The sequence below is a fragment of the Astatotilapia calliptera genome, chromosome 17 (genome assembly GCF_964374335.1).
Source record: "Astatotilapia calliptera chromosome 17, fAstCal68.1, whole genome shotgun sequence".
Taxonomy (NCBI): domain Eukaryota; kingdom Metazoa; phylum Chordata; class Actinopteri; order Cichliformes; family Cichlidae; genus Astatotilapia; species Astatotilapia calliptera.
In genome coordinates this window covers 21,225,460-21,252,145 of record NC_137438.1, presented here as the reverse complement: position 1 = coordinate 21,252,145, position 26,686 = coordinate 21,225,460, and the positions used below count along the sequence as shown (strand labels likewise).

Genomic DNA, 26,686 nt, shown 5'->3' with positions numbered 1-26,686 from the left:
TTTTTCTTTTTTGTTGTTCTTAATAAACTTTTCCTTGTTGAGCTTTTGTGTTCATTTTAAAAGACGTGTTTACAGATTGAAACACAAAACCAGTCAAACTGGACACTGGTTTTTATCAACAGCTGATGTTTGTTTTTGTTTTACCTGAGCTCAAAGAGTCATTCCTGCATGAATTATAGCGGCACAATCGAAATCTTGCCCTTACTTTACCCGACACCCACCTCTCAACCATCCTATAGCTGTATGGGGTTGTCCCATAGGAACATTTAGCTTGCCTGGAGAACACCTGTGGCTTGACAAATTTAAACTGGATAGAAAAGACGGGTAAATATAAAGGTTTTTATAGACAACTGAGTCTAGAGTGATTGGTTTCATGGATGTAGATTAGCAGGGAAAGTGCTGAAAGTGCTGACCCAGCTCTAACTAAAGTTCCCTGCAGGTCCGATTGTTCGGCTTCCATTAAATGAAGGTAGGGTTAGGATTACCGCCTCCAACCTGAGTAAGAGCTACAATTACAGACAAGAGTAGCTCCTCCCCTCTGTAAAATGCCAAATAATGGTCCAAATTTCACGACTTTCCTTTTCACTGTTTTCCATGTTTCTTTGATATTTACATGCATTAAATTAGCCCTTTATGCACATTCTTGATAAAGTGGGTTAAACAATGACCGAACTTAAGAGACATCTGTTTAGTGCTTAAAAAACTGCCAAAAAAGTTAAAAAACAAAAAACCCTATAAGATAAAAAAGATTCTAGGGCCTTCCAAAGCAGGCTGTTTCGGTGGTTTTGCCCTTTCCCATTGCCTTTGAGGGGGGCCTGAAGGCAGCAGCGCTCTGATCCGAGCGGGTCTTGACTCTGGAAGTGCGTCAACAGCAGAGTGGAGACCGTCCCAGCCCTCAGAGGCTCAGAGCAGAGGCGGCGCGCTGCCTTCAGTCCGAAACATCTCCGAAAGGCGACGGAGTTATAACTGCTCGTTCGTCTTTGAGCGTTTCCCTGAGGGTGGGCATGCTGCGTCCGTGCGTAAAGACGCACTGAGGACTGTTTTCTTTGCCATCGGGAGCGGAAAGCGGACGAGAAGATGCTGGCGAGGAAAAGCATCATCCCGGAGGAGTTCGGTCTCCCGGGGCTCGTCTCCCGGATGCCCCGCAAGCCGGTGTTCAGGGACCGCGTGAACAAAGCGCGCTTTATCGCCAAAAACGGCTCGTGCAACTTGGCGCACAAGAACATCCGCGAACAGGGGAGATTCCTGCAGGACGTCTTCACCACGCTGGTGGACCTTAAATGGCGCTTCACGCTGGTCATCTTCACCACGACATTCGTCAGCAGCTGGCTGCTGTTCGCCATGAGCTGGTGGCTGGTGGCATTTGCGCACGGAGACCTGGACCCTACGCGTGAAAACATGACCGACTGCGTAAAAAATCTGAAGTAAGGAAAAGCCTGAGTGCTTTCATGTAACCTGTTCCAAGAAAACGAGGTTGTTAAAGTGTGTTTGGTGTAAATTCGTCAAGTTTTGCTCTGTCGAAATTCTTTCTGTCTCCGTCTGCACTTGATCCAAACCTCCCAGCTCCCACCCGCCTCCTCTTCTCTTCGCCAACATTCTCCATTTTTAAACTGTGGAAGAGAAAAAAGAGGGAATGAGAGAACTTCTGCTGCGTTTATTTCAGGCAAATAAAAGAGCAGAAGCAGAAAGATCGCATGTGGTGAAACGTTTTTTGGCACTTCCATGTTAGCGCATCCACCCTCACCCCCATGAATCCTTACCACAGGGAAGGAGAAGACAGAAAGGCAAATAGGAAATTTGCTTTTGCTTCTTTCTTGGAAATGATCAGAATCCATTGTCGGGAACCACTTGAGGTGGCGGTTCCATCTTCCATTGAAATACTGCTTTATTTTCACACTCCCTAAATCTCATAATCATAATCATCATAACCTTTTCACATAAATTTTTTTCTCTTCTGAATTTGCTGATGAAGCGTCTGCACTTTTATCTTATCTGAATTTCAACTGCAGGACATCGACTTGTTCACGTGCTTTTTAATATTGACGCACCAGTGATTAAAAGACCTTCATGAATATTACATCAAAAGTATTTTTGGAGGTCAGCTCTGTTTTTTTCTATGTTTGTCATCATTTCTTGCTTTACGAATTAGTCTTGTGGAAAAGTAGTTGGGGAGCAAATGTCGTGAGTAACAGGGTTTGACCAGACCTGATCTGAAGACCGCAACTCTACTTCCTGTTAACTTCTCAACATCCAACATGTATGTGAATAAATGACATCCAAGGTTAGGGTGCATTTTAGTAATATGTTTAATCAAACTGAATAAAAATTTGAATTTGAAACATGACCTTACACATCAAGTATCTCACATGCATTTTGACCGCTTGGTGGTTGTGACCCCATCCCTAACCCCGATCAGCCATGAAGACCTGGATGTTAGAGGTTAAGCCCATTGTGCATGAAATTGGTTGCGATTCAGGATGCGGAAGGCAGGGGGCGCTGTCGCAGTGCTCCTCAATGAAAAAGAGTGAACTGAGCTGAACTAAAATAATTATTTTACCTTTTTTCTGGTTTTACATTGTTTCTTTCACAGTGAAGCTCATTTCAACCATGAAGCGATAGGTCCAGCAGCACCAGAGGAATATTTCACAATAGTTTATCCCCCAGGATATCTGATTTAACTTGTCTCCCCCTCTGCAGGTCGTTCACATCAGCCTTCCTGTTCTCCATCGAGGTTCAGGTGACCATCGGCTTTGGAGAACGTGTGATAACGGAGCAGTGTCCCACTGCCATCACCGTCCTCATCCTGCAGAACATTGTGGGACTCATCATCAATGCTGTGATGTTGGGTAAGGTGCACGAAATGTTTACCTCAAACCTAAAAGGATCAGCAGAAAATCGATGGTTAAAATAATACAGAAATATCAACCTCGCTCAGTTTTTGTCACCTTGGATGCTGTTTATACTTCAGGGCTGCTTTAATTCTTCATGCACAGAGTCACAAGCTGCTGGAAACATTTCTCTGAGACTTTTGCTTCATGTTTACATGACAGCATCACACAGTGTCATGTCAAAGAAACCAGTTTAAGATTTGAACTTTGTGCCATGAAACATTTTCCTGCTGTAAGCATGGATGCGGTGTGGCTATAAAAAGATGATCATGGTCAGCAACAGTGCTCAGGTAGGCTGTGGTGGTCTGGGCTCAAAGTATACCAGAAAACTATATCTGATAAAGTGTTTTCTTTTGTTTGAGAAGCAAAGCACTTTGGATGTCTTTAAATTTAGCACCTTTGAGTTATTTTGAAGTGAAATTTCTCCTGAAAGAGACGAAAAGAAACATAAAACATTTCTGACCTGCGGGTTTAAAGCAGCCTGGCTCTACAGTGCACAATTCCGGCTTGACCCTTTGCCCTCTTTTTAATTATGTATGATTCTGACTCTCGGGTCAGATAGGTTACAGGACTCATTTTTAACTTGAAGAAAAAGGGTTCAGATGACATCTTCATTTCCGCTCAAACACTGGCAGTGAAGCCATTTTGACTCTTGGCATGTTAAAAGAACTGCGGTGCTTTGTTCCATTCTGACCTATAAGTACTGATGCGTGCATAGACGCACCTGCTCAGGTTAACCTTGCCGAGTTTTACCTCCTCAGGCTGTATCTTCATGAAGACGGCTCAGTCGAACCGTCGGGCAGAGACGCTCATCTTCAGCCGCCACGCCGTGATCGCAGTCCGGAACAACCGGCTGTGCTTCATGATTCGTATCGGGGATCTGAGGAAGAGCATGATCATTGGAGCGACCGTCAGGTTACAGGTGAGCCTCTCGTTTTAACCACCAGTAAAATCAAACTCGCTCAACATATGTTTTTGTGTTTTTCTACATGAATCTGAGACATTTTCCAGCTAATTGCTGCTCTAAAATGTCAGCTGCCACTTTTTTTTAATAGAAAATGTAAACTTTGTAAATACGCCTATATAGCTTTGCACATACTCATTTTATATACTCATAAAATGTACATAGAAATAAAGATGAAAAATCAGAAGAAACACACAAAGTAAAATAAATACAAATCATAGCTAAACAATAAAAACAAAAGAGAAAACAGCACTGCACCACAATCCAAAGATTTAAGACATATAAATGAGACCTCTCCCAAATCTTTCCCTTACCAATCACAGTGTGGGCCACGGCCCCCTAGTGGGCCTAGAACGTATTGCAAGAGATCTTTTTACAATAAATACTTTGTGTTTTTGTTCAGTTAACTGAAATAGAAATTTCAGAGTCACAGATTAAAACTTTGATGTGACTCAATCCGGTAAACTTACAGGCAAAAAAATGAAAGCGGGGTCAGAAAGGTGGGTCTTTAGTTTGGGTCTTTAGCCAAAAGATAATGCTTTTATAAAATGATCTTTGGGATCAGTTCTAATAATTCTGTTTAAAGTTTCAGTGAAATATTCACATTTTTAAAAGATACGGAGCAACTCAAACGTGGGTTTAAAAATGTCTATTATTAAATGTTATTCCTCCTTTCCTGATCTACTTTTGGTCCGTAAGTTCTTTCCAGGTAACAACAAGACAAAAGTTCAACAAATAAACCATCAGAACATCAAAATGAATTATTGAAAACACAAGAAAAACTTTTATTACATGAGTGTTTTTTTCTTATGTGATGATCAGAGTTGTTGCATCTATTACAAACTGAAGTGCGACTTTTTTTTTTATTCTTTCAATGAATAAAGAACCAACATGTGAAAGACGTTTTAACCAGATTAAGTTTTCATCTGTTGGTCGAGCTGTTGTGGCAGTTTTATCTCCGTGAGCACCTCCAGTCTAAGAAAGTTACCCACATTTATTCATGTAACACAACTTTAGTAATTACTCACTACAAAAATGCAGAAATGATCAGCCGGGTACTTTTCTTCACTTCAGATGATATACCCCACCTCTCTAATCACTGAAGTATCTACCAAAATAAAGCAACAAGTAGCTTAGTAAGAAGGAAAGCTTAAATAAGGGGCTGGAGTAAAAATATAATGACACAGGGGCAAGAGGAGAAATCTTCAGCTTGACTCTATTTACCTCGATGTCGCTATCTCACCCAAATATCTACAGACCCACTTTCAAATATATTGGGATGCTATGTGAAGTGCACAAATCTGATAAATCCATATTTTATTCACAGTGGACACGGAAAGTGTTTAAACTTACCAAATGTGGCATTTTAAAATATAAGAGAAATATGAGCTCATTTTTAATTTGATAGGATGTCTCAAAAAAGTTGGAAAAGACTGTCTTCTTTTAACTACAGTCTGTAAACATCTGGGATCATCTGGGGAGAAACTGCTAGACCTTCGGGACAGGAATGATGTCTGATTCTAGTCTGATGGAGGATTTTAGTTGCTCAGCAGACCAGAGCCCATGCATTAATGCAATGTGCCGGGCATCCAGCACTGATTCTCAGCCTCATTCCTCACGCAGAGATTTCTCCAAATTCTCTGAATCTTTTGATTTTATTTACTGTACATAGAAAAATAAATATTCTAATTATTCACCTTTTTCTTCTGAAATTGTTCCACAATTTGTATATGCAACATTTTGCAGATTGGTGAGTACAGCTGAGTAGAGTTATGAATTGAGGTTGTACCAAGATTTATTTGAAGGACTTGGCTTGAACAGGATCAGGCCCTGGGTGATATCAGTTACATATGAAGTCTAATATGTCTAACAATGTGGTTGGTTTTTAATTTGTGGACTGGTGCCAGCTGAACTACCTCCAGATCAACGCCAGTAAAACCAAGGAGCTGGTGGTAGACTTCCGCAGGCACAAGCATTCTCCACTGCAACCACTGAACATCCAGGGTATGGACATTGAGGCTGTGGACAGCTACAGGTACCTTGGTGTTCATCTGAACAACAGACTGGACTGGACTCATAACTCAGATGCCCTCTACAGGAAAGGGCAGAGCAGGCTGTACCTGCTGCGGAGACTCAGGTCGTTTGGAGTGGAGGGCCCACTCCTGAAGACCTTCTATGACTCTGTGGTGGCTTCTGCTATCTTTTATGGTGTGGTCTGCTGGGGCGGCAGCATCTCTGCTGGGGACAGGAAGAGACTGAACAGGGTGATCCGAAGGGCCAGCTCTGTTCTAGGATGCCCTCTGGACCCAGTGGAGGTGGTGAGTGACAGGAGAACGGCGGCTAAGCTGTCATCCCTGTTGGACAACGTCTCCCACCCCATGCAGCAGACTGTGACAGCACTGAGCAGCTCCTTCAGTGGGAGACTGCGGCACCCACGGTGTGGGACGGAGAGATTTCGCAGGTCTTTCCTCCCCACTGCTGTCAGACTCCACAACAAAGACTTTAACTGAACAAACACACACATCCACACATGTGCAATAACACTAAGTGCAATAATCCTTTCTGGCATCGTTGTATTTTTACTCAGTTGTATATAGTATTTGTATTTGTATTCTATTTTTATCTTATTGTATATTTATTTTATTGTATTCTACTGTATATAGTATTTTATTCTATTCTGTACAGTTGTGTACTGTATTTATTCTTATTGTATTCTAATTTTTGCCTCATAACTTTTGCACTGTCCACTTCCTGCTGTGACAAAACAAATTTCCCACGTGTGGGACTAATAAAGGTTATCTTATCTCTTATCTTATCTTAATTACTTCAGAATTCACTCAAAAGCAATTTTTTTCTCAGGTTTAATCGAGCTGTTAGTTAATTAGGACTACACTTCGTCTGCTTGCAGGTTGTGAGGAAGACAACCACACCAGAGGGGGAGGTGATCCCCATCCATCAGATCGACGTGCAGACAGAGAGTGCTGTGGGCAGCAACAGCCTGTTCCTCCTCGCCCCGCTCATCATTTGCCACATCATCGACAAAAACAGGTCCAGAAACACATCATGGAGGCTGTGGCTTTATTACACCTGACTGAACCCCACTTTGCGCTCTCCACAGTCCACACAAACAGATAATATGTGATGTGTTATCAACCAGAAAGCCCCTCAGCTGATTTATGATTAACAGAAAATGGCAGAGAGGAGAGAATATTGGCATTTGGCTGCTTTTGCTTTAAAAATAATCCAAAGTAATTGTTTTACCTTTAGTTCTTTTTAAAAGTTAATCACTGGAAAAAGAAAACTCATAAAAGTAACAGTGTAAGAGTGTGAGATAACAAGATGAGACTCGTTTATGCCCTACCGCCACCTGCTGGACAAACACAGACTTAAAGTTTAAATAAACAACTAAAACAGAAGCCATGTATCACCTGCACATACTCTGACATACTCCGATATTTAAACCTGGACTCCCCCCACTCTGCCCTCAGCCCGCTGTACGACCTGTCAGCCATGGAGCTGCAGTGCAGCGACCTGGAGGTGATTGTCATCCTGGAGGGAGTAGTGGAGACGACGGGCATAACCACGCAGGCACGGACTTCCTACGTCTCCGAGGAGATCCAGTGGGGCCACCGCTTCGTTTCCATAGTAACAGAGGAGGAGGGCGTGTATTCTGTCGACTACTCCAAATTTGGCAACACAGTCAAGGTAAACGCTAAAACAAAAAAGATCCTGGTGGACTTTTGTTCATTATCATCATCAATCACAGCAAAACATTGATTTGGGTCAGTGTCTCTTCCCACTGGTGAACTTGGTTTAAGAGATGTTCGCAAAATGTTCTCTTGTTCCTCCTGCAGGTTGCGACGCCATGCTGCAGTGCCAGAGAACTGGACGAGAAGCCGTCCATCTTAATCCAAACCCTCCAGAAGAGTGAGCTTTCGCACCAGAACTCACTGAGGAAGCGCAACTCCATGAGACGCAACAACTCCATGCGCAAAGGTGCAGGAAGCAGCGGGAGTCTCCGCAGGAACAACTCAGGCCTCGCCGTGCCTAAAGTCCAGTTCTTCACCCCAACCGATGGAGGCCAGAACCTGAACGCCGTCACCTGACATGAGGCCTACCGTCTGCTGGCTCCACTGCTCTTCCTGGTGGGGAGGAAGATCCTGGGTGTTGGTGCATCTGTCTCTCTGATTGGACTCATTCTTCTTCTTTTCACTGGCATAGCTAGACTTGTGTCTCGACACGTTCACTGTTAATGTTCCCTGTGTTTACGTTCATGGTTTAAAATGGGTCCTGTTCAGATTACATTTGTGATCTCTAAGCAGTTAAAGTAACATTCCTCTGCGCTGACAGAAACCCAGAAAGCAGATACTAAAACAGATAAGAGACGGATGGAAACTGCAGAATTGGTTGTGTGAGCTTAAACTGATTTCTAAATGACATACAGCGCTTTTCATTCTGAAACACTACGGTATAAAACGTGCAAAAGTGGCTTTAGCCTGCATTCTTTCTCATGGCCATCAGGGGGCTACTCCTCTGGCTCCCAGATCTTGGCTAAAGCCTTAAAACTGACGTCAGTAAACACTTTTCTTTTGGGTTTTTGGACTCAATCACTTGTATAAGTTTTATGTCCCTTCTGTACATTATGGTCCTCATTAGAGTCCATAAGGATGATAAAACATGGATCAGGCAGTTTGCAGACGACTGTATTGGTTTGACCATCACTTCTGTGATGCATCAGTACACAAGCTCAGAGAGTCACAGATTACACATAGGAAGATAATCTTCCTGCTTGTTCTGGTTTTAAGTTACACCAGCACCACTGATGCAGAGGTTTCGTCTTCCCCTATCATTTAGAAAAATACATTGAATGCCTGTGCACTGTAAAACAGAGCTGTGGATGAGACATGACCAATGCGGTGACCATAATCGGTCCTTAACTTCTATAATGACTGTCATGTTGTATTGTATAAGCTCTGAAAGTTATTAATTAACAGGAAAGTGTTCACTAAGCTCACTAATGAAGTCAGGATCACTTCTATAGACTTCAGTTCAGCTGGACTTTTCTCTGAAACCAAAGGATTTGCCCCCTGCTGGCCATTAGAAAGAATGCAGATTGTCTAAATCCGTCTTTCTTGTCGTTGCCCCCCGTTTTCTTTGTTAACCTAAACTAGCAATTCTATGCCTTTATCTCAATGATGCTGCACATCAGATACTCAGAATAGCAGCAATAGTATATTCTTAAACACACACAATACCCTTTGTGTTTGTCTGTGTGACCTGCCTGGTCTCAACTTCAGTCACCAGTTCTCTCCACTCAGAAGACGAGACGCTCCCTGACCCAGCTGATGTGTTCCACTTATTGTAATGATCCGCAGACAGAGAAAGCAATCTGAAGATTTCACTCTGGACAAACGAGAGGTTGCATTGAACCTTTTGTACCTTAATGGTTTATTTTAAAAATCAGCATGTTAATGTCTCGTGAAAATAAAAGATTATTCCAGCTTTGAAGTAGATTTACTGTAGCCATGGTGTGCACTGTGCAGAGGGGGAAAAGACTGGGATGTGTTCACTTTTACTGTTTACTGCAAAGGTGTTGTGATTCATTCAGAGTCCTTCTTTATCCTTCACCATCAGCTCAATCCTCTGTTGGCAGTTTTGAGACCACAAATAGTTTCATGTGAAATCAACCAGCTGTCGCATCAGCATTACTGACATGTTTGCCTTCACTGTATCGCTGCTTGTTCCGCTTGGTTCCAGTTTCCAGTTCATTTCCATAATCTGTCCAAACCGTGCATGCTATATTATCACAACAGCAGTATGCAAAAACACCTGGCTGTTGTAAGGGCAGACGCACTGCTTAAGTAATATTTTCTAATTAAGTTCACAATCACTACTAATGAGAAGTCATGGCAGTCATTCACCGTATGGTACTGATTTGTGTATTTTTCATGTATGGTTGTCTTTGTGTTGTTTGAGAATAAATACTTATGTATGCAAACGATGCAAATGCAAAACATGAATGTGGTTTCACTGTCTGTCTGTCACTGAGCAGCAAATGCAGAAACCCATTAAAAAAGATTACATAATTATACTGTTAGACAGTCTTTCACAAATATATAACAAACTCACTAATGCAGTTTATACACTGATTAAGATCTGCTTTCCTTGTAGAATCTTGGCCGACATACCAAATTTCCTCAGCTTCCTCAGGAAATACAGCCGCTGCTGAGCCTTCTTGACCAGCTGTGTGGTGTCAATGTCCAGGTTAGGTCCTCAGTGATGTAGACGCCTTGGTATCTAAAGCTGCTCACCTTCTCTACTTCACTCTCCCGGATAAACAGCAGCTGGTGAGGCCTCCTCTCCTTCCTCGTGTCTACTATCATCTCTTTTGTCTTATCGGTGTTGAGGGTGAGGTTGTTGTCCCCACACCATGACACCAGACCGGCCACCTCTCTCCTATAAGCCGCTTCGTCCCCTCCAGTGATGCGACCAATCACTGTCATCTGCGAACTTCAGTATGGTTTTATCCCTATTGGTGTACAGGGTGTAGAGGATGGGACTGAGGAAAGAACGATGAGTAGAAGCCATCCAGCTTCTCTCTGTACTGCCTCTTAGCCGCTGTAATGGCTTTCCTCAGACCATACTTCGCAGCTTTGTACTCTATCTCATTGCCTGATCTAAATGCAAGAGACCGAGCACGCAGCATGTGTCGTAACTGACTGAGATAGAGAAGCAGAAGAAAACCCAGAGCACACAAGACAGGAGACTATCAAAATAAATAACTAATACTGAGGCCAGACAGAGGCAGTAGATGGACAACAAACTTATAATTAACATAAAGCAGTGAAGAAACCAAAGTCCCAGATTCAATAAAACCATAAACAGAAGTTAAACATAAACACAAGGCTGTGGAGCTATGGGAACATAAATCCCCAAAACACAGAACGAACCTGAAGAAAGCATGAAAACAAGAAGATATACGAAATATAGAACCATAATAAAAATAAATACAAGAGTAGAGAAAACCTAAAGATCCCCAAAACTCAAACCACTGAGCCAAAGATCTTAATTTACAAATATTTTGGAAGAAAAACAAATCAACTGATAGTATTTTTACATGTATGTCAAAAATCTCTATTTATGTGTCACATAAACATTAAATACTACATACAGACTTCAGCTTCTCAGCTTCCTTCTTTGACTGCCACTCAACCATTTCTTATCTGGCCAGTAACAGGAATTGTCAGGAAGCCCTGCCCTCTTTTGAAATGAGGAAGCAACTTGTTTTTCTCTCTGCTGAGGATGCACGGATGAAAGACGACACTTTATCGCAAAATTCAAGACTTCCCAGTGAGGAAAGGCTGCAATAGTACCACAGGGAATACTGTGAATACTGTCATTGGCAATGTACTGTACCTGCTGCTAGGAGGCTCGTAAGGAAAGTGAAAGTAACTTGACAGTATAGAGAGGAACTAACTGCAACATGGCGTCTAAATTACAGGAAGATCTGTCGTGTCCCGTCTGCAAAGATATATTTAAAGATCCAGTCATCCTGTCATGTAAGCACAGCTTCTGTAATGACTGTTTACAGAAATACTGGGCAAACAAAAATGATTTGGGGTGTCCGGTCTGCAAGAGGAAGTCTTCAAAGGAGTGTCCACCTGTTTATTTTGAGCTGAAGAAGCGTTGTGAGGCTTTCTTACAGGAGCGAGCCTCTGAGCCCGTCTGCAGTCTGCACTCTGAGAAACTCAGCATCTTCTGTGTGGATGAGCAGCTGCTACTGTGCAGATACTGCACAGATCAAGAAGCTCACAGAAACCACCGTTTCCAGTCTGTTGATGAAGCATCTCAGGACCACAAGAAAAAACTTGAGGATTCATTAAAACCCCTGAAAAAGAAAATGAGGGCCATCCGTGAGGTTAAAGGGAAATGTGATCAAACCGCAGAGCATATTAGAGCTCAGGCTGAAAGCACAGCGAGGAGCATTAAGGAGCACTTTCAGAAGCTTCACCAGTTTCTAGAAGAGGAGGAGGCAGCCAGGTTGGTTGCACTGAGGGAGGAAGAGGAGCAGAAGAGTCAAGTGATGAAGGAGAAGATTGGGGCTCTGAGCAGAGAGATAACAGCACTTTACCGCACCATTAAAGATACAGAAAATGAGCTGAGAGCTGGTAATGTCTCATTTCTGCAGAACTACAGTGCTGCAGTGGAACGAGTTCAGCAGCAACCTCTTCCTGATGATGCAGAGCTTGCCTCGGGAGCACAGGTAGATGTGGCCCAGCATGTGGGCAACCTAAGCTTCAATGTGTGGGTCAAGATGAAGGAGATGGTTTCCTACTGTCCTGTGATCCTGGATCCAAACACTGCTCATCCAGGCGTAATCCTGTCTGAAGATCTGACCAGTGTGAGGCAGGGAGAGCAAACCCAGGAGCTTCCTGACAATCCAGAGAGGATTGATCACTTCTTCTCCGTTGTCAGCTCCGAGGGCTTTGACTCGGGCTCTCACAGCTGGGAGGTGGAGGTTGGGGACAATACGGCCTTCGTGCTGGGAGTGTTAACAGACTCATTTCAGAGGAAAGGAGTCAATTGGCCTGCACTGTGGAGGCTGATGTTCTGTGGTGGTGAATACAAAATACTGTCGCCATTAGACCCGGGGTCAGACGTGCAAGTGACGAGGAACCCGAAGAGAATCAGACTTCAGCTGGACTTTGACAGAGGAGAGCTGTCATTTTATGACTCTGACACAGACACACACATACACACCTTCACACACAGCTTCACTGACAGGCTGTTTCCATACATTAGCACCTGGTGTGACGTCCCAATAAAGATAGTGGCACTGAAGATCTCTGTAACAGTGGACGGTTCGTTGTAAAATGCCATGTGCGCTGATGAACAAGGCTAAAAAATTTTGGCTGCCAAAGCTAGAACCTGTTAAAACTACAAGTTTTTACTTTTTCACCTCTTCTGTCATGTGCGTTTCATTTTGCAATGCACAAAAATGCAGTCAATATTTAATAAACCGATAATTAGGTAAAGAGGTGCATGGTAACCTAATATTAACCCTGACAATTGTCTTAAATGGCTTGCTGGTGACCTAGATGGTGAAAGAAGTGTAACTTTAAAGTATTTATTTGTCATTTTGTAGTTTCTGTAACGTTATTAAAAACACACCTGCACACTTTGTTTTTTGTTGAGTCCCTTACACTGATGTAAATCCAGGTAACACAGAAGATTGGAGTTTGTACGTGCTTTGTTTCTAGGGGCCACCGTAAATATACTTTTATTTATTCACTCCACATGAAATGTAATAAATAAACTATAAAATACAAAAACCATCTACACACGTCGCCTTCACACACTTCTCCGCAACTTCAGGACGGAGCTCCATGTAACGCCGATACAACCTCCACTGTGAGGAGAGGTTACCGAAGGCACACTCCACTACCAGCTGGGCCCTGGAGAGGCGATAGTTGAAGATCCTCTTCTCTAATGGGAGGAGGCGTCCAGGGAAAGGCCTCATGATCTCCCGCCGCAGCGGGAACGCTTCATCAGCCACAAAGACATGGGGATGGGCTCCACGGTCTTCTCCACCAGGTAGAGGCTGGTCAGGAGACAGATGGAGAGTCCCAGCCCAAAGAGCCTGACCAAAGGTGGAGTTGGCCAGAATACCTTCCATATCCCCCAACATCAATGACGCGGAAGCGATACCCTGCATCCACAAATGCAAGGAGAACAATTGAAAAAGTTCCCTTGTGGAACATGGATCCTGAGTTGGGGGGGTGCCTTCATCTGGACGTGCTTCCCATCCAGAGCTCCACAGCAGAGAGGGAAGTTCCAGTGCTCCTGGAATCCCTCTGCGATGGACCGCCAGTCTTCAGTTGAAAGTACAGCCATGAGTAGTGTCTTTCGTATATTGTCCTGTGTTTGGCGTTGATGTATGAAACCTGTTTGATCATTACATATCAGTGTTGGTAGGAACTCTTCTAGCCGTTTGGCCATGATAGATGTGAAAAGTTTATAGTCCACGTTAAGAACAGAGATTGGCCTGAAAGATCCACATTCCATTTTATCTTTGCCTTCTTTTGGTATAACTGAAATAATTGCCTCCTTCCAACTGGGGGGCATTTGTACCTTTTTCAAAACCCAATTCAATGTAGGCAGTAAGACAGGTATCAGTTCCTTTTTAAATTCTTTATACCACTCTGCCGTGTAACCATCTGGTCCTGGTGATTTACTTAATTTAAGCCTATTAATTGCAGCTTTTAATTCTTCCTCAGTTATATTCTTTGTCATTGCTTGATTTTGTTCTTCATCTAGAGTGGGTAAGTCTAGAGAGTTCAGAAAGCTATCCATCTGAGCTTCAGTCCCGCCCGGGGCTTCAGAGTATAGGGTTTTATAAAATCTTTCAAAGGCTTCCTGTATTTCATTTAATTTATTTTTTATCACTTTTGTACTTGGGTCCCTAATTTTATAAATTGTATTTTCCGCTATCTTTTTTTTCAATTTCCACGCCAATATTTTGGTAGATTTAATGCCACTTTCATATTGTCTCTGTTTCAAAAACATTAAATCTTTCTTGATTTCTTGTGTGGCTATATTGTTAATTTCGTTCCTAATGTTTTTGATGTCCCTTAATATATCCTGTGTTAAGTCCCTTTTATGTCTTCTTTCTAATTCCTTTAGTTTCTTACTCAACTCTTCTAATTTTCTATTCTTATCTTTTTTCCTAAATGAAGCTATTGCTATAATTTTCCCTCTTAGTACCGCCTTCAGAGTATCCCATAGTATGGGAGGTGGTACTTCTCCGGTATCATTGAACTCTAAAAAGAGACTAATTTCTGATTTAATTTGTGCCTTGAAAGGTGAATCATTCAATAGACTTGAGTTCAATTTCCATGTATTATTTTTTAACCGTAAGTTAAAATCAATGGATAAATATATTGGTGCATGGTCACTTATATCTATCGTTCCAATTCCACAAGTATATATTTTATCCTTATCTTTACCAAATGTTATAAAATAATCTATCCTTGTATAAAGAGAGTGTGGGGCAGAGTAGTAAGTATAGTCCTTTCTATTAGGAAAAAGGTCTCGCCATATGTCCATTAATCCTACCTCCTCAAAAAGTGCATTCACTTTGATATATGGAGATTTCATATCGTATGTTTTCTTGCTAGACGAGTCTAATTTTGGCTGCAGGTGTATATTTAAATCCCCTCCACAGATCAAAAGGCCTTCTGTTTCTGTTACCATAATATTAATAATCCTTTGGAAGAAGCTAATATCACTCTTTGGTGGGGCATAAACATTTAAGAGGGTGATCAAATTCCCATCTATTTTCCCTTTTACTAGAATAAATCTGCCCTCTTTATCACCCATTTCAGATACTTTTTCAAAGTTTAATTTGCTTGAAATAAGGATTGCAACTCCTCTCCTATGTCCTGATTTGTATGAAGAAAAAAACAGATTAGTAAAACCCATTCTCTTTAATTTTACGTGCTCCTTATCTGTCATGTGGGTCTCCTGTAAGTAGACTATATGGGCTTGTTCTGCTTTCACTTTAGTTAGGATTTTAGTACGTTTAATTGGATTTAACAGCCCATTAACATTGAAAGATATAAATTTTACTTTATCACTAGCCATATGTAATCAGCGTATGTCCATAAAGCAAGTAAAATTAAACTTATCAGATCTACTCCCTAAACAGACAAACATATCAAACATAAACATCAAATACAGAGAAAAAAAACAAACAAAAAACTGTGATTCCAAGGCTGGGGTCTCTAAGAAATGACCCTGTGTAGAGCTAGAGAAAACGTCTAGCTGTGGAGGAAAGCCTCTCCCATATATGGGCTGAGGGCCCCCATCATGGCACTTGAGGCGGCAGAAAACAAAGTCGTTGTTCATTTCACAAAAAGTGTGTCCTTATGTGTCTCTCGCTTATATCTGTGTAGTCTCATCCAATTGGGGTAAAGATATTCTCACAAAACATCTTGAAATATATTTAACACCACGTATTTTTACCTCATTTTAACGTCCGACAGTACTTATAGCTCCTCTGGCGAGGGCATGATCTGTCTTCTGAAGGTTCGCAGTCTCGCCCTGATATCTTTCTCTCGCTCGTCGTCTGTCCCTCGCTGAGTTGGACCTCTCGTGGTTTCCCAGGCGGTACGGGACAGCTGCTCGACCAGACTCTCCTTCGGTGTAGTCACATTAACTGGAAGTCCTCTGTCCTTCATGTCTGTAGTCGCCTCCTCCGCCGTCTGATACAGAACTATTCCATCCTCATAAAACACTCGTAGTTTTGCCGGGAACGGAGTATGGAAGCGGATGTTTTTCTGCTTTAACACCCGCTTCGCCTCTACGTACTCCTTTCTCTTCTGCAGTACTACTGGAGGGTAGTCATGGTCAAAGAATATCAATTTCCCATTCAGAAAAACTTTCTTCTTTTCCCAAGCTCTACGTAGGATCTCTTCTTTAACCCTATAGCGGAGAAATTTGACTATTATTGATCGCGTTTTATCTTGCCTGTCTCCGGCGGGTCTTAAAGCCAGCGCCCGATGTGCTCTCTCGATGCCAAACTCCTCGTTAGGGTTTATCTCCAGAGTGTCCCGCAGTAGTTTTTCCACAAAGTCCACCATAGACGAGCCCTCGGCTCCTTCCGGGACATTATAGATCCTTAAATTTTTTCGTCGGGATCTTCCTTCATAGTCAAGTAGCTTATTTTCTTGTTGATGCATGACTTTTATCATCTTATTCAGAGTCTGTTCCAAGTTTTGAACACGGTCTTCCACTTTTTCAATTCGTACCTCTGCCTCTGTTATTTTTTGATTAACGCTGGTAATCTCTGATTTAATATCAGTTAATTGTTCTTTTATGTCTTTTCGGAAGTCCCGAATCTCCTCCAGGATTTTTGTCAAACTTACGTCGGCACTTGAGAGAGCTGGGTTAGCATTAGCTTCGCCTTCTTGTCCCTTCGTAAGAGAGCTGCTCCTCAAATTTTCTGCATCTGCAGTTTCTGCTGCGGTGGTTTCTTTGTTTGCACGCGTCTTCCCCATTCTTGCCCCTCTCATCTATTCGAGTATTATTTGTAGGTCTAGTATTTGATGTTCTGAAGGGACGAAATAACTATTTTCGCGAGGGAGCTATTGCTTTAGCCTGCCATTCGGGATGGTGACGTCACCGGAAAAACCCCACGAAAGACACTACACATTATGGACCATATACAAAAACACAAAATCAAAGCAATTGTGATGAGTGTAGACGCTGAAAAAGCCTTTGACTCTGTCAATTGGAAGTTCCTCTACAGGGTACTATATAAATTTGGCTTTCATGATATGATTATTAAAACGATACAAGCATTATATGATAATCCTACAGCCAGGATCAAAATTAATGGATGCCTATCCAACAGTTTTACCCTAAAAAGGGGCACTAGACAGGGCTGTGCATGGTCACCGTTACTTTTTGCACTATACTTGGAACCACTAGCTCAATCCATCAGGCAAAATAAGGACATTAAGGGAATTTTTATCAAAGGGACACAATATAAACTGGCTTGCTACGCGGATGACATTTTGATTTACCTTGGACACCCAACATATTCTTTACCCAAGCTGATGCAGTCATTTGAACAATACGGCCAATTATCAGGCTATAAAATTAATATAGGTAAAACCCAGCTACTCTCATATAACTACAGCCCACCAGAAGAAATAAAATGTAGCTACTCTCTGGTATGGCAAACGGAGTGTTTTAAATATTTAGGCATAAATTTACCGAAAGACCTTACAAAACTATTCGAACAGAACTACCTACCCTTATACAAAAAAATAAAGGAAGATATAGTAAGATGGAATTTAATTCCTTTCTTTAGTTTTAATTCAAGAATTGATTCTATTAAAATGAATGTATTGCCAAGATTTTTGTATCTATTTCAAACCCTACCAATAGAGATTAACCAAAGTCAATTTAATGAGTGGGATAAAATGTTATCTAGATATATATGGCAAGGTAAAAGACCAAGGGTTCGCCTTAAAACACTACAGCTGGCTAAGCAAAAGGGAGGATGGGGCCTCCCTGACCTCAGATATTATTATTTTGCAGCGCAGATGAGAGCAATAATATGCTGGTGTAACCAATCATACACTGCCCAATGGAAAACCATTGAGGAACAAATGCTGTCTATACCTATTCAGGCAACTCTAGCTGACAATAACTTACAAACCTATATAAAAAATACTGATAACATGTGGGTGAAAAGGACCCTTAAAACATGGAGAACTATTATAAAGGAATATAAACTCGAGACCAATATTACAGTTCTTAAATGGTGTGCTTACGACTCAGAGTTCAAACCTAATGAACTGGATTCTAGATTCAAGGACTGGACAGGTAAGGGCATAACAGCCCTGTGCAGTATAATGAAGGATGGAAAATTGTTCAGCTTTGACATGCTTAGAAAAACATTTTCATTAGAAAAAGAAGACTTCTATCGATATCTGCAGTTAAGGCACTATGCCGACACGAAGATGAGAAACGTAACAATGATAAACACACGCTTGATGGAACTGTTTATAAAAAGCTATAACTCAGAAACTATTGATAGAATTGTATCATGTCTCTATAAGGGTCTAATGGATTTGAAACCACATTCGACTTCATATATTAGAACAAAATGGGAGAAGGAAGGAGGGATAAAAATATTAGAGGAAGAATGGACGGCAATATGGAGATATCAGTGGATGTGTACCAGCTCACAAAAGTGGAGGGAATTTGGCTGGAAGTGCCTAATTAGATACTTTATAACACCTTCTCAGAAGTCTCATTATGATGATAACCCCCCTGCTTGTTGGAGGAACTGTGGAAATCAAAGTGCAAATCATTACCATATTTTCTGGGACTGCTCAATCTTGAGGGATTATTGGAGAGAAATACATAATGCCTTACAGGATATCTTTAAACGTGAAATACCTCTCGAGAGTAAGACTATGTTCTTTGGATATATACCTCAGGAATGGCCTAAATATGATAAACATTTAATAAATATTTTATTGGTGGCCTGTAAAAAGAATATCACCAGAAAATGGTTATCCCCAGAGAGCCCAAACATAAGTACATGGATGGAAATCACAATGGAAATTTATAACATGGAAAAGATAACAGCTTCTGTTAACCACAAGCTGGAGAAATTTACATCATATTGGGAAAACTGGGTTAAATATATCACGCCTCATAGGCCAGATTTTACTATTACAAACCAATAATTATGATGTATGTATATATATTTATAGGATCACCCCATACCAACACATCCGTGTTTTTTTTTTTTTTTTTTTTTGTTTTTTGTTTTTTTTGTTTTTTGTTTTTTGTTTCTTTTTTTTGTTTTGTTTTGTTTTGTTTTTTTTCTCTTTTCTTAGGTTTGTTAGTTTTGTTTTTTGTTTTTTATATTTTCGGATTATGTGATGGTTTCAATTACTTCTATCGTTGTAAGTATTCTTCCCTTATGACTTGGATGTAAATTAAAATACTATTTCAGTATTTAAGGCAGATAACCTAAGTATGAAGAATGCTTAAATGATGTACATACTGTGAATGCCTGCTTTTGAAACCTTAATAAAAATATGAATTAAAAAAAAAAAGAAAGTACAGCCATGAAGTCGCCCACTAGACAGTCCCAGATGGTCGTTGCTACCTGGGGGGTGATCTGGCACACCGTGGACACACCGACTCTGAAACTGAATGCGATGGTCCTAAAGGAGTCCCTGGTGGCACATATATATATTACATAATATATATTAGATATAATATAAAACAGTCAGTTGTGTTTTGTTTTAACTTTACGATGTCCTAATTTGATTGGTAGCAACTTTTACCACTACAGTGTGCCAATCACTCATAATTCCTAAACATGTCAATCAGGTAGGAACGAAGTAAGACATTAATAGAAATAAAGAGTTGGATGTTGACATGTAGCCCTTTCCTTTCTTAAATCATTAATATTTTTGAAAAATTAACCTGTGATAAGACAGCTTATCAAGATAGAATTGTTATTATCAGATAACTAAAGATGAACCAACTTTCTTGATGCATTCTCAATTATCCAGGAAAGTAAACCCTCTGGGTTTTGGTCAGTGGTTGTTGATCAATGGTCATGAGAATTTGCATAATTATGATTAAGGAACTGACCTCCCAGCCCATTGTTCCCTGAGTGGGCTGGTTTCAGTCATTATGCAAATGCACTGTTTATAAGATTGGGGAAACCTGCAGTCAGCTGAAACTGAAGAAGTCACTTGGATGAGTGACGAAACGTTTCTCCCACAAAACGCTACGTCCAGATGAACAGAATCAACTTTTGGAGATGAACCAAGCTGTTTACAATTTTATCTAGCTCTCAGTTTTAAAAAGGCTGGTGACCCCTGCTATGGTCTGACAGCTGCAGTTGGATATACAAATATTCGACTGGTTCTATACCAGAATTAAACCAGGTCTAAGTAAAAAAAAATAAATAAAAAAAATAAGGACTTATCCGTTAAACTAGCTATGTAATTCCTAAATGCGTGTAGTTTAGGGTAGATTATTTTACCTCGATATGACTGGCTCTGATGAGCCTAAGGTACCAAACATACCAGCGACGTTTATACCGGTTTTGTAGCTCCTCGGAAATTAAAACAGTACACAACACACTGAGCATCATTTATTGGTCCATTTTTCAGTTTTCGTGCTGTGGTGTGAACGACCAGAAATGTGTGGAATAAAGGGCAGACTTGAACGAAGGCCAGCTTCTCAAGCCCATCCTACTCGGCTGTTCAAAGAATCCTACCTACGTCACGTAGGTAGGATTCTTCGGAGCACCCTTCCCTGAATTTGGACACAGCATATAAATTAACTCTAAATCATGAAATCCTTTTATTCATTGAACTCTTACAACTGTAAATGAAGTACCTTGGTAACCAAGCACCTTTTATCAACTATATATTTTAACCACTTTTATAACCATGAACTTTTCCACCCGTTTTCCTATATACTCTAAACCTGAATAATTTCGGACAATGCTACACTCCGGACATTCTTTCACCATGTTAAATTTACTCTTTCACAAGAGTTGAAATTCCAGAGTTAAATTGACTCTAAATTGAGTCAGGATTTAACACTGACCAACACTGGGTAGTATTATATGAGATTAACACTACAGGCTAAATTACGCCATAAAGAGCATTATTTATACATTTAAGTATGCATATTTTACTCTAGTTAATTGATAAATAAACTCAGAATTAGAATGCATATGAAATATATAATTCCCTTTTTTTGGATTGTAACTTGTTGTTTGTGAAGGTTCTCAGTCATCCAGGTCAGCGTAGTCTAAGGAGCTTGGGGAAAAAAGCGTCTGGACTTCTTTAAGATGCTTGAAGACGTTTCACCTCTCATCCGAGAAGCTTCTTCAGTTCTAGGGTCCCCCCAAGACGGACAATGGACCCCCTAATTATCCTCTACCTAATCACACGAGCCAAGGTGTGAAAGACTGCTGATTTTGCTGTGTGCGTAGCAGCAAAGAAGCCTTGAGAAAACAAGAATGATGAGCGAATCTGGACTCTGATAACGTCTTGCTCTGCTCTCTGTGTCAATGACGCCTCACATTGAATTTGTGAACAAGGTTTTCATTTTAGCCACTTTGATTTAAATTTTGCGTAAATAAATCCATATGAGAGTTTTAATTTTAATGCACACTTTTAACCAAAACAACAGAAACTAACACAAACACCACTTAACAAAAAGCTGGCACAATAAAAGGTGATGGACTAACGTCAGTCATTGTGAGGATTATGTGTAACAGGACAAAGAAAATCCCTAAAAATACTTCATTTTTTAGATTTATGTTGTAGTTATGTTGTTATTAATTTTTTACTGAAATACTGGCAACATTTCATACCTCTATAAGCTACTGAAGTAGAGTGTTGTATTTCAACAAGCTTATTGAATTATAATATTATAGTTTTGTGTCAAGACTATTAATTTTTATAATCTTCTACTTAATTACAAATCCAGAACTAATTAAACCAGGATCTGAAAAAAAAAGTAATTTTGCTCAAAGATCCAAACTTTAGCTTCTGTTTAGGATTTACAGTCTAGCAAACAGAGCTTAGATGTAGCTCATCTCAACATTAAGATTCTCGTTCCATTCTTAACCTCATTTAATCCATCTAAAATTGGACAGAAAGCAGCATTTATCTATTACGTCAATTTTTTTATCCACCATCTTAGTCAACAGTGTATTTCCTTCTCATTGCTCTCACAGCAGCATTTAAGGCACACAATGGATCATCATCATCTTTAGCTATGGTGAACAGGAGGAAATCCTCAGAGAACATGAAACAGCACAGCCGACACATTCACTGAAGGCTGGTGGTAATTACTAAACTCACCAGTGAGTGCTAATCATGTGTTCCTGTCAATATTAATCACATGATCATTGTATAAAACTCATTCATTGCTAAAACTCAGTCAGTCGTGGGCTTTTTCTGCTTTATGGCTCCACACTGGTTTGCGTTTCTCTATGAAGGCGCGGATCCCCTCCTGCCCGTCTCTGAGAGCCAGGTTGTCGACCATCACCTTTGATGCGGTGGCATACGCAGCATCGCGACCTTGAGCCATTTGTCTTAGGAAGGAAACATACAGAAACAAACACCACATATTTTAATTTATATTTAATTGTGTTGTGGTTTGCAGTGTGTTGTGTTGTTTCACTTTAAATTTGTTTAAAAGGAAAAAGCTGAAAATTTAAATAGTTAAAAGTTAAAATGTAGATAGTTGGTTTTTGTATTATGATTTATTTATTACATTTTATGTGGAGTGAATAAATAAAAGTATATTTACGGTGGCCCCTAGAGACAAAACACGTACGACCGGATTTGGTGTGTGGTAGTAACAGGTAAATGAACATTTTTTTAATTATTTGAATATATATGAGTGCTTGTGTATAAATACACAAACAATATACATATGCTTTCAATTGTGTAATGTGATCTAGGTAGCTCTGTTTTGAAAGGTCAGCAATGTGTTTTGGAGTTTGTACGTGCTTTGTCTGTAGGGGCCACAGTATATATTTATATAGAAACATATATAAATAAAACTTCTTTTTTTAAATTAGTAATTCCTTTTGTGCATAATTTCATATTATTGTTAATAATAAATTAATTAAAGCAACAAAACAACCTGAAGAGCCGGTTGGGAGCCGAAAGAGCCGGCTCTTATTAGTGAGCTGAACCAAAAGAGCCGGTTCTCTAAAAAGAGCCGCAAATCCCATCACTAATTCCTATGAAATTATTGCCATGGAAACCGTCTGTGAGTTTACACACTGTAAATTCTCACCTTTGGAAAGTGGCCTTTCCGAGGGCTACAACAGGTCGGCTAGCTTTACAGATACGCTGGGCGATGGCTAATGTTTCCTCTTCCAACTGCTCCTCCGGCACCACTTTACTGACCAGACCGTGGAGCAAAGCATCATGGGCTGAGATGGGAGTTCCTGTGAACAACATCTCCATAGCAACCTGTTTAAAAGAAGGAAAGGAAGGTGTGTATTGATTAGAGCTAAATACTAGAATACTAAGGATGTTTGTTCACAATTGAGTAGATCCAAAGAGAGACAACATGTTCTGAACACGTGTCCTCTTAGAAGAATCAAAATCCAAAAGTGATATTGACTTCAAGTGATTCAGAGCTGAATGACAGACAGATTGATAAACTCCAGAGAACAGCGTCCTGTTTTTCATGAGTGCCTCATAGAAAACAGGGTTTAACTGAGAACTTTTCTGTTGAATAATTTTCATGATGTTCATTTATAGACCAAGCTAAGACAGGGTGTAAATAAAGATTTAAAAAAGGACCTCGTGTACCTTTAATTTACTCGTAGTGACTGTAATTACTCAAACCTTCAAAACACAAAACAAAAATGTTAAAATTGATTATTAATGAGAATAAACAAAAAACAGCCTTTAAAAAGCAGACGTTTTTTAAATGACTTCGGTTTATGATCATTTCTGATTTTATCTTGATCTTTCGCATAATGTCATGTGAATAACGAACTTTTCTAAGTCCTAACAAGAAGAAAATCTAAAAGTTTCCATCGAATGAAACTATAAAACCAAAAATAATTGGAGGAGCGCCTCACCTTCCTCGGCACCGCTCTGCCAATGGCCACCGCCGGCGTCGAGCAGAACAGACCCACGCTGACACCCGGAGTAGCAAAGGTGGACTTCTCCGTCACCACAGCGATGTCACAACTGGCAACAAGCTGGCATCCGGCTGCTGTGGCAACACCGTTCACCATGGCGATCACTGGAACAGGTATGTCTTGTATCAGCGTCATCACCTGCAGCACAGGGCGCAAATCATAATATTTAAAACGTTTTTCCTTCATATTTATATTTATGTGGAGATCTGATGTTTCCATCATTTGGGACTTTTAGTGATTTCTTTGAATTGTTCTAAGGAGAATAATGGATTTACACAAGTTGCGAAATTCAGCTCAAAGCTCAAAATAACCATGACATTCATGCCCACGATGAATGGACGGAAACTTGTGACCAGAACTGTACCTGAGTGTCTGTAACAAAGCAAACAGTACAGTGATTTGTCAGCATGTAAGCTGCAGTCACAGTAAAAACACAAAACAAACAAACCAAAGAAGCTGAGGTGGATAGATCGATCTTTGACAGGGCAATCAGTGGTTTTGATAACAAAGTCCACCTTATATATAAAGTTTGTCTCTTTTTCATGTTATTTTAAATTAAGCAAATTTGGCTTTTTGGTCACATAAACTGTCTGAAAACATCTGTTTTTATTTTGCAGTCGTTTCAATATGCATGGCATGATTCATTACATTTTAATTCACAAAATTATCAATAAACGTCTCAGTGAATGACAAGACAAGAAGACAGAGAAACACTAACTGACCTCTGAGCAGGTATGAAACACCTTTGTGTGATATTCTCGACCCTGAGCAGATGTCAGCTCCTTCAGGTCGTGTCCAGAGGAAAACACTGGACCTTTGGCTGAAATACACATAACAAGGTCAGACTGGCATTTGGCTTTCTCTCTGTCACACACGTAATAGACAAACACCAACCTGATAGGATGACAACTCTGAGATCCTCGCTGTCAACATCAGCTAAGATGTTCTCTCGGAGAGACTCGAGCATGGACAGAGACAAAGCATTCCTCTTCTTGGGGTTGTTTAGTATTATTCTCCTGAAGACAAGAAGAAATTTTTAAAAAATATATATTTCTTTAACATATTTCAGAACAATTTTCACCAAGGTTACAGAAATCATCTTTAAAATGATTCTGTAATATAGGCGTCTGCCACCTTTTTTCCTTTCTTTTATTTCCCATCTTTGATTTCGCTGAAGGTGATGAGGTAGAGTGTCGTAAATAGATATTTGCCCTTTTCCTGATTTCTTAATTTTTGAACATTTGTCACACTTAAATGTTTCAGATAATCAAATAAATTATAATTTTAGAGAAAGGTCTGAATAGCAGCAGACCTGCTGAATGGAGAAATCACTTAAATAGAGCCTGATGACCATGATCTAAAGAAACAGCTGAGAAACAAAGTCACTGCACCAATGGTGGCACAACCAGTTATTAGGTTTAGGACACAAATACATTTTCACACAGGACCAGGTACGTTTGGAGAACTTCTTTTCCTTAATACATGAAAACATAATGTAAAAACTTCATTTTGTGTTGACATCATAGTGGGTGAAGACAGGAGAAAAACAGAAAAAAATGGTCTGGACAGACAGACAGTATAATGTTCACGTTGTTGCTCATGAAATTCAGATTTCGAGCTTTTGTGCATTTAAATTAAACCAGTAACCTGAAAACATGTTCCCCATTGTTTCCAATTCAGAATAGCAGACATTTTAACCGCTTTTCACTGACGTAATATTCATCCCGAGTGTACTTTGTGTGTACGTGTTGGTCTGACACACAAACTGAGGCACTGTACGGATCACTACAACAAACTGCTGTTGTGAAAGTCTTGCTCCATAATTGTTGTGCATCTGTATAATGGACCAGATACGGTAACTAGCTGCACCTTATTCCGTCGCTTTGCTGCTTCAGTGTCAGCGGCTCCGCTTCGCTCTGCGAGTAGAAACGAGCACCGGACAGCAGCGCGGTTTTCCTGCCTAGCTGAAGCACACCGAGGCATGTACACAGTACGCTCCGTGCCATCTTGCCCGTGGCCGCTTCGTCTTCACGCTCACTTCCGGTGTTCTGAGAATCCATCCCACCTGACAAACCATCCTACCCGTTGTTTCTACGCATGCGCACAACACGAAATTCACAGTGTTGCCAACTTAGCAACTTTGTCACTATATTTAGCGAGTTTTCAGACCCCCTTAGCGACTTTTTTTCTAAAGAGCGACTAGCGACAAATGTTCCACGATGTGGAAGAGACATAAAGTAACCCTAAAGTAACCCTAACCCTCTCCAACAGCGTAGGTTACAATTACATCAGCATGACCAATTATGCAAATTAGGCGATGATGTCATTTTTATTATTATTAGTCCTTTATTTATCCAGGTAAAAATCTCATTGAGATTAAAAATCTCATTTTCAAGTGAGACCTGGCATCATGGCAACAAAAGTCAAAATACACATACCACATAAGTATATAACATTTAAAACAAATACAATATCCCATACCAACATGTGTAAAATATACAATAACAGATCAAATTACATTAAAAACAATCACACTGAGTGAAAGAGTTATTCTCTCGTTCCTTTAAGACAGACTTAAACTCTCCCAAGGTAACCAATTCT

General features: G+C 40.4%; 3 protein-coding genes across 4 annotated transcripts; 2 read left to right on the top strand and 1 right to left on the bottom strand.

The window, feature by feature from the left end:
* Positions 1-822: 822 nt before the first annotated feature.
* kcnj8 (potassium inwardly rectifying channel subfamily J member 8) lies at positions 823-9,872 on the top strand. Of its 2 annotated transcripts, XM_026147675.2 has the most exons (6): positions 823-1,424; positions 2,698-2,846; positions 3,650-3,810; positions 6,761-6,900; positions 7,341-7,557; positions 7,707-9,872. In XM_026147675.2, exons 1-6 carry the CDS (start codon positions 1,078-1,080, stop codon positions 7,956-7,958), a joined length of 1,266 nt encoding a protein of 421 aa, XP_026003460.1. In that variant the 5' UTR covers positions 823-1,077; the 3' UTR covers positions 7,959-9,872. The 2 variants fall into 2 exon arrangements, with proteins under 2 accessions (XP_026003460.1, XP_080147852.1); XM_080291726.1 differs by lacking the exons at positions 6,761-6,900; positions 7,341-7,557; positions 7,707-9,872 and adding an exon at positions 5,760-6,662.
* A 330-nt stretch (positions 9,873-10,202) lies between these two features.
* LOC113008668 (zinc-binding protein A33-like) lies at positions 10,203-13,033 on the top strand. The gene has a single exon (XM_026146258.2). It carries the CDS (start codon positions 11,336-11,338, stop codon positions 12,722-12,724), a length of 1,389 nt encoding a protein of 462 aa, XP_026002043.2. The 5' UTR covers positions 10,203-11,335; the 3' UTR covers positions 12,725-13,033.
* Positions 13,034-21,557: 8,524 nt separating this feature from the next.
* echdc3 (enoyl CoA hydratase domain containing 3) lies at positions 21,558-26,328 on the bottom strand. Its single transcript, XM_026146261.2, has 6 exons — positions 25,955-26,328; positions 24,980-25,101; positions 24,808-24,905; positions 24,023-24,223; positions 23,224-23,402; positions 21,558-22,510 (listed from the first exon to the last, which is right to left on the bottom strand). Exons 1-6 carry the CDS (start codon positions 26,143-26,145, stop codon positions 22,357-22,359), a joined length of 945 nt encoding a protein of 314 aa, XP_026002046.1. The 5' UTR covers positions 26,146-26,328; the 3' UTR covers positions 21,558-22,356.
* Positions 26,329-26,686: the final 358 nt, after the last annotated feature.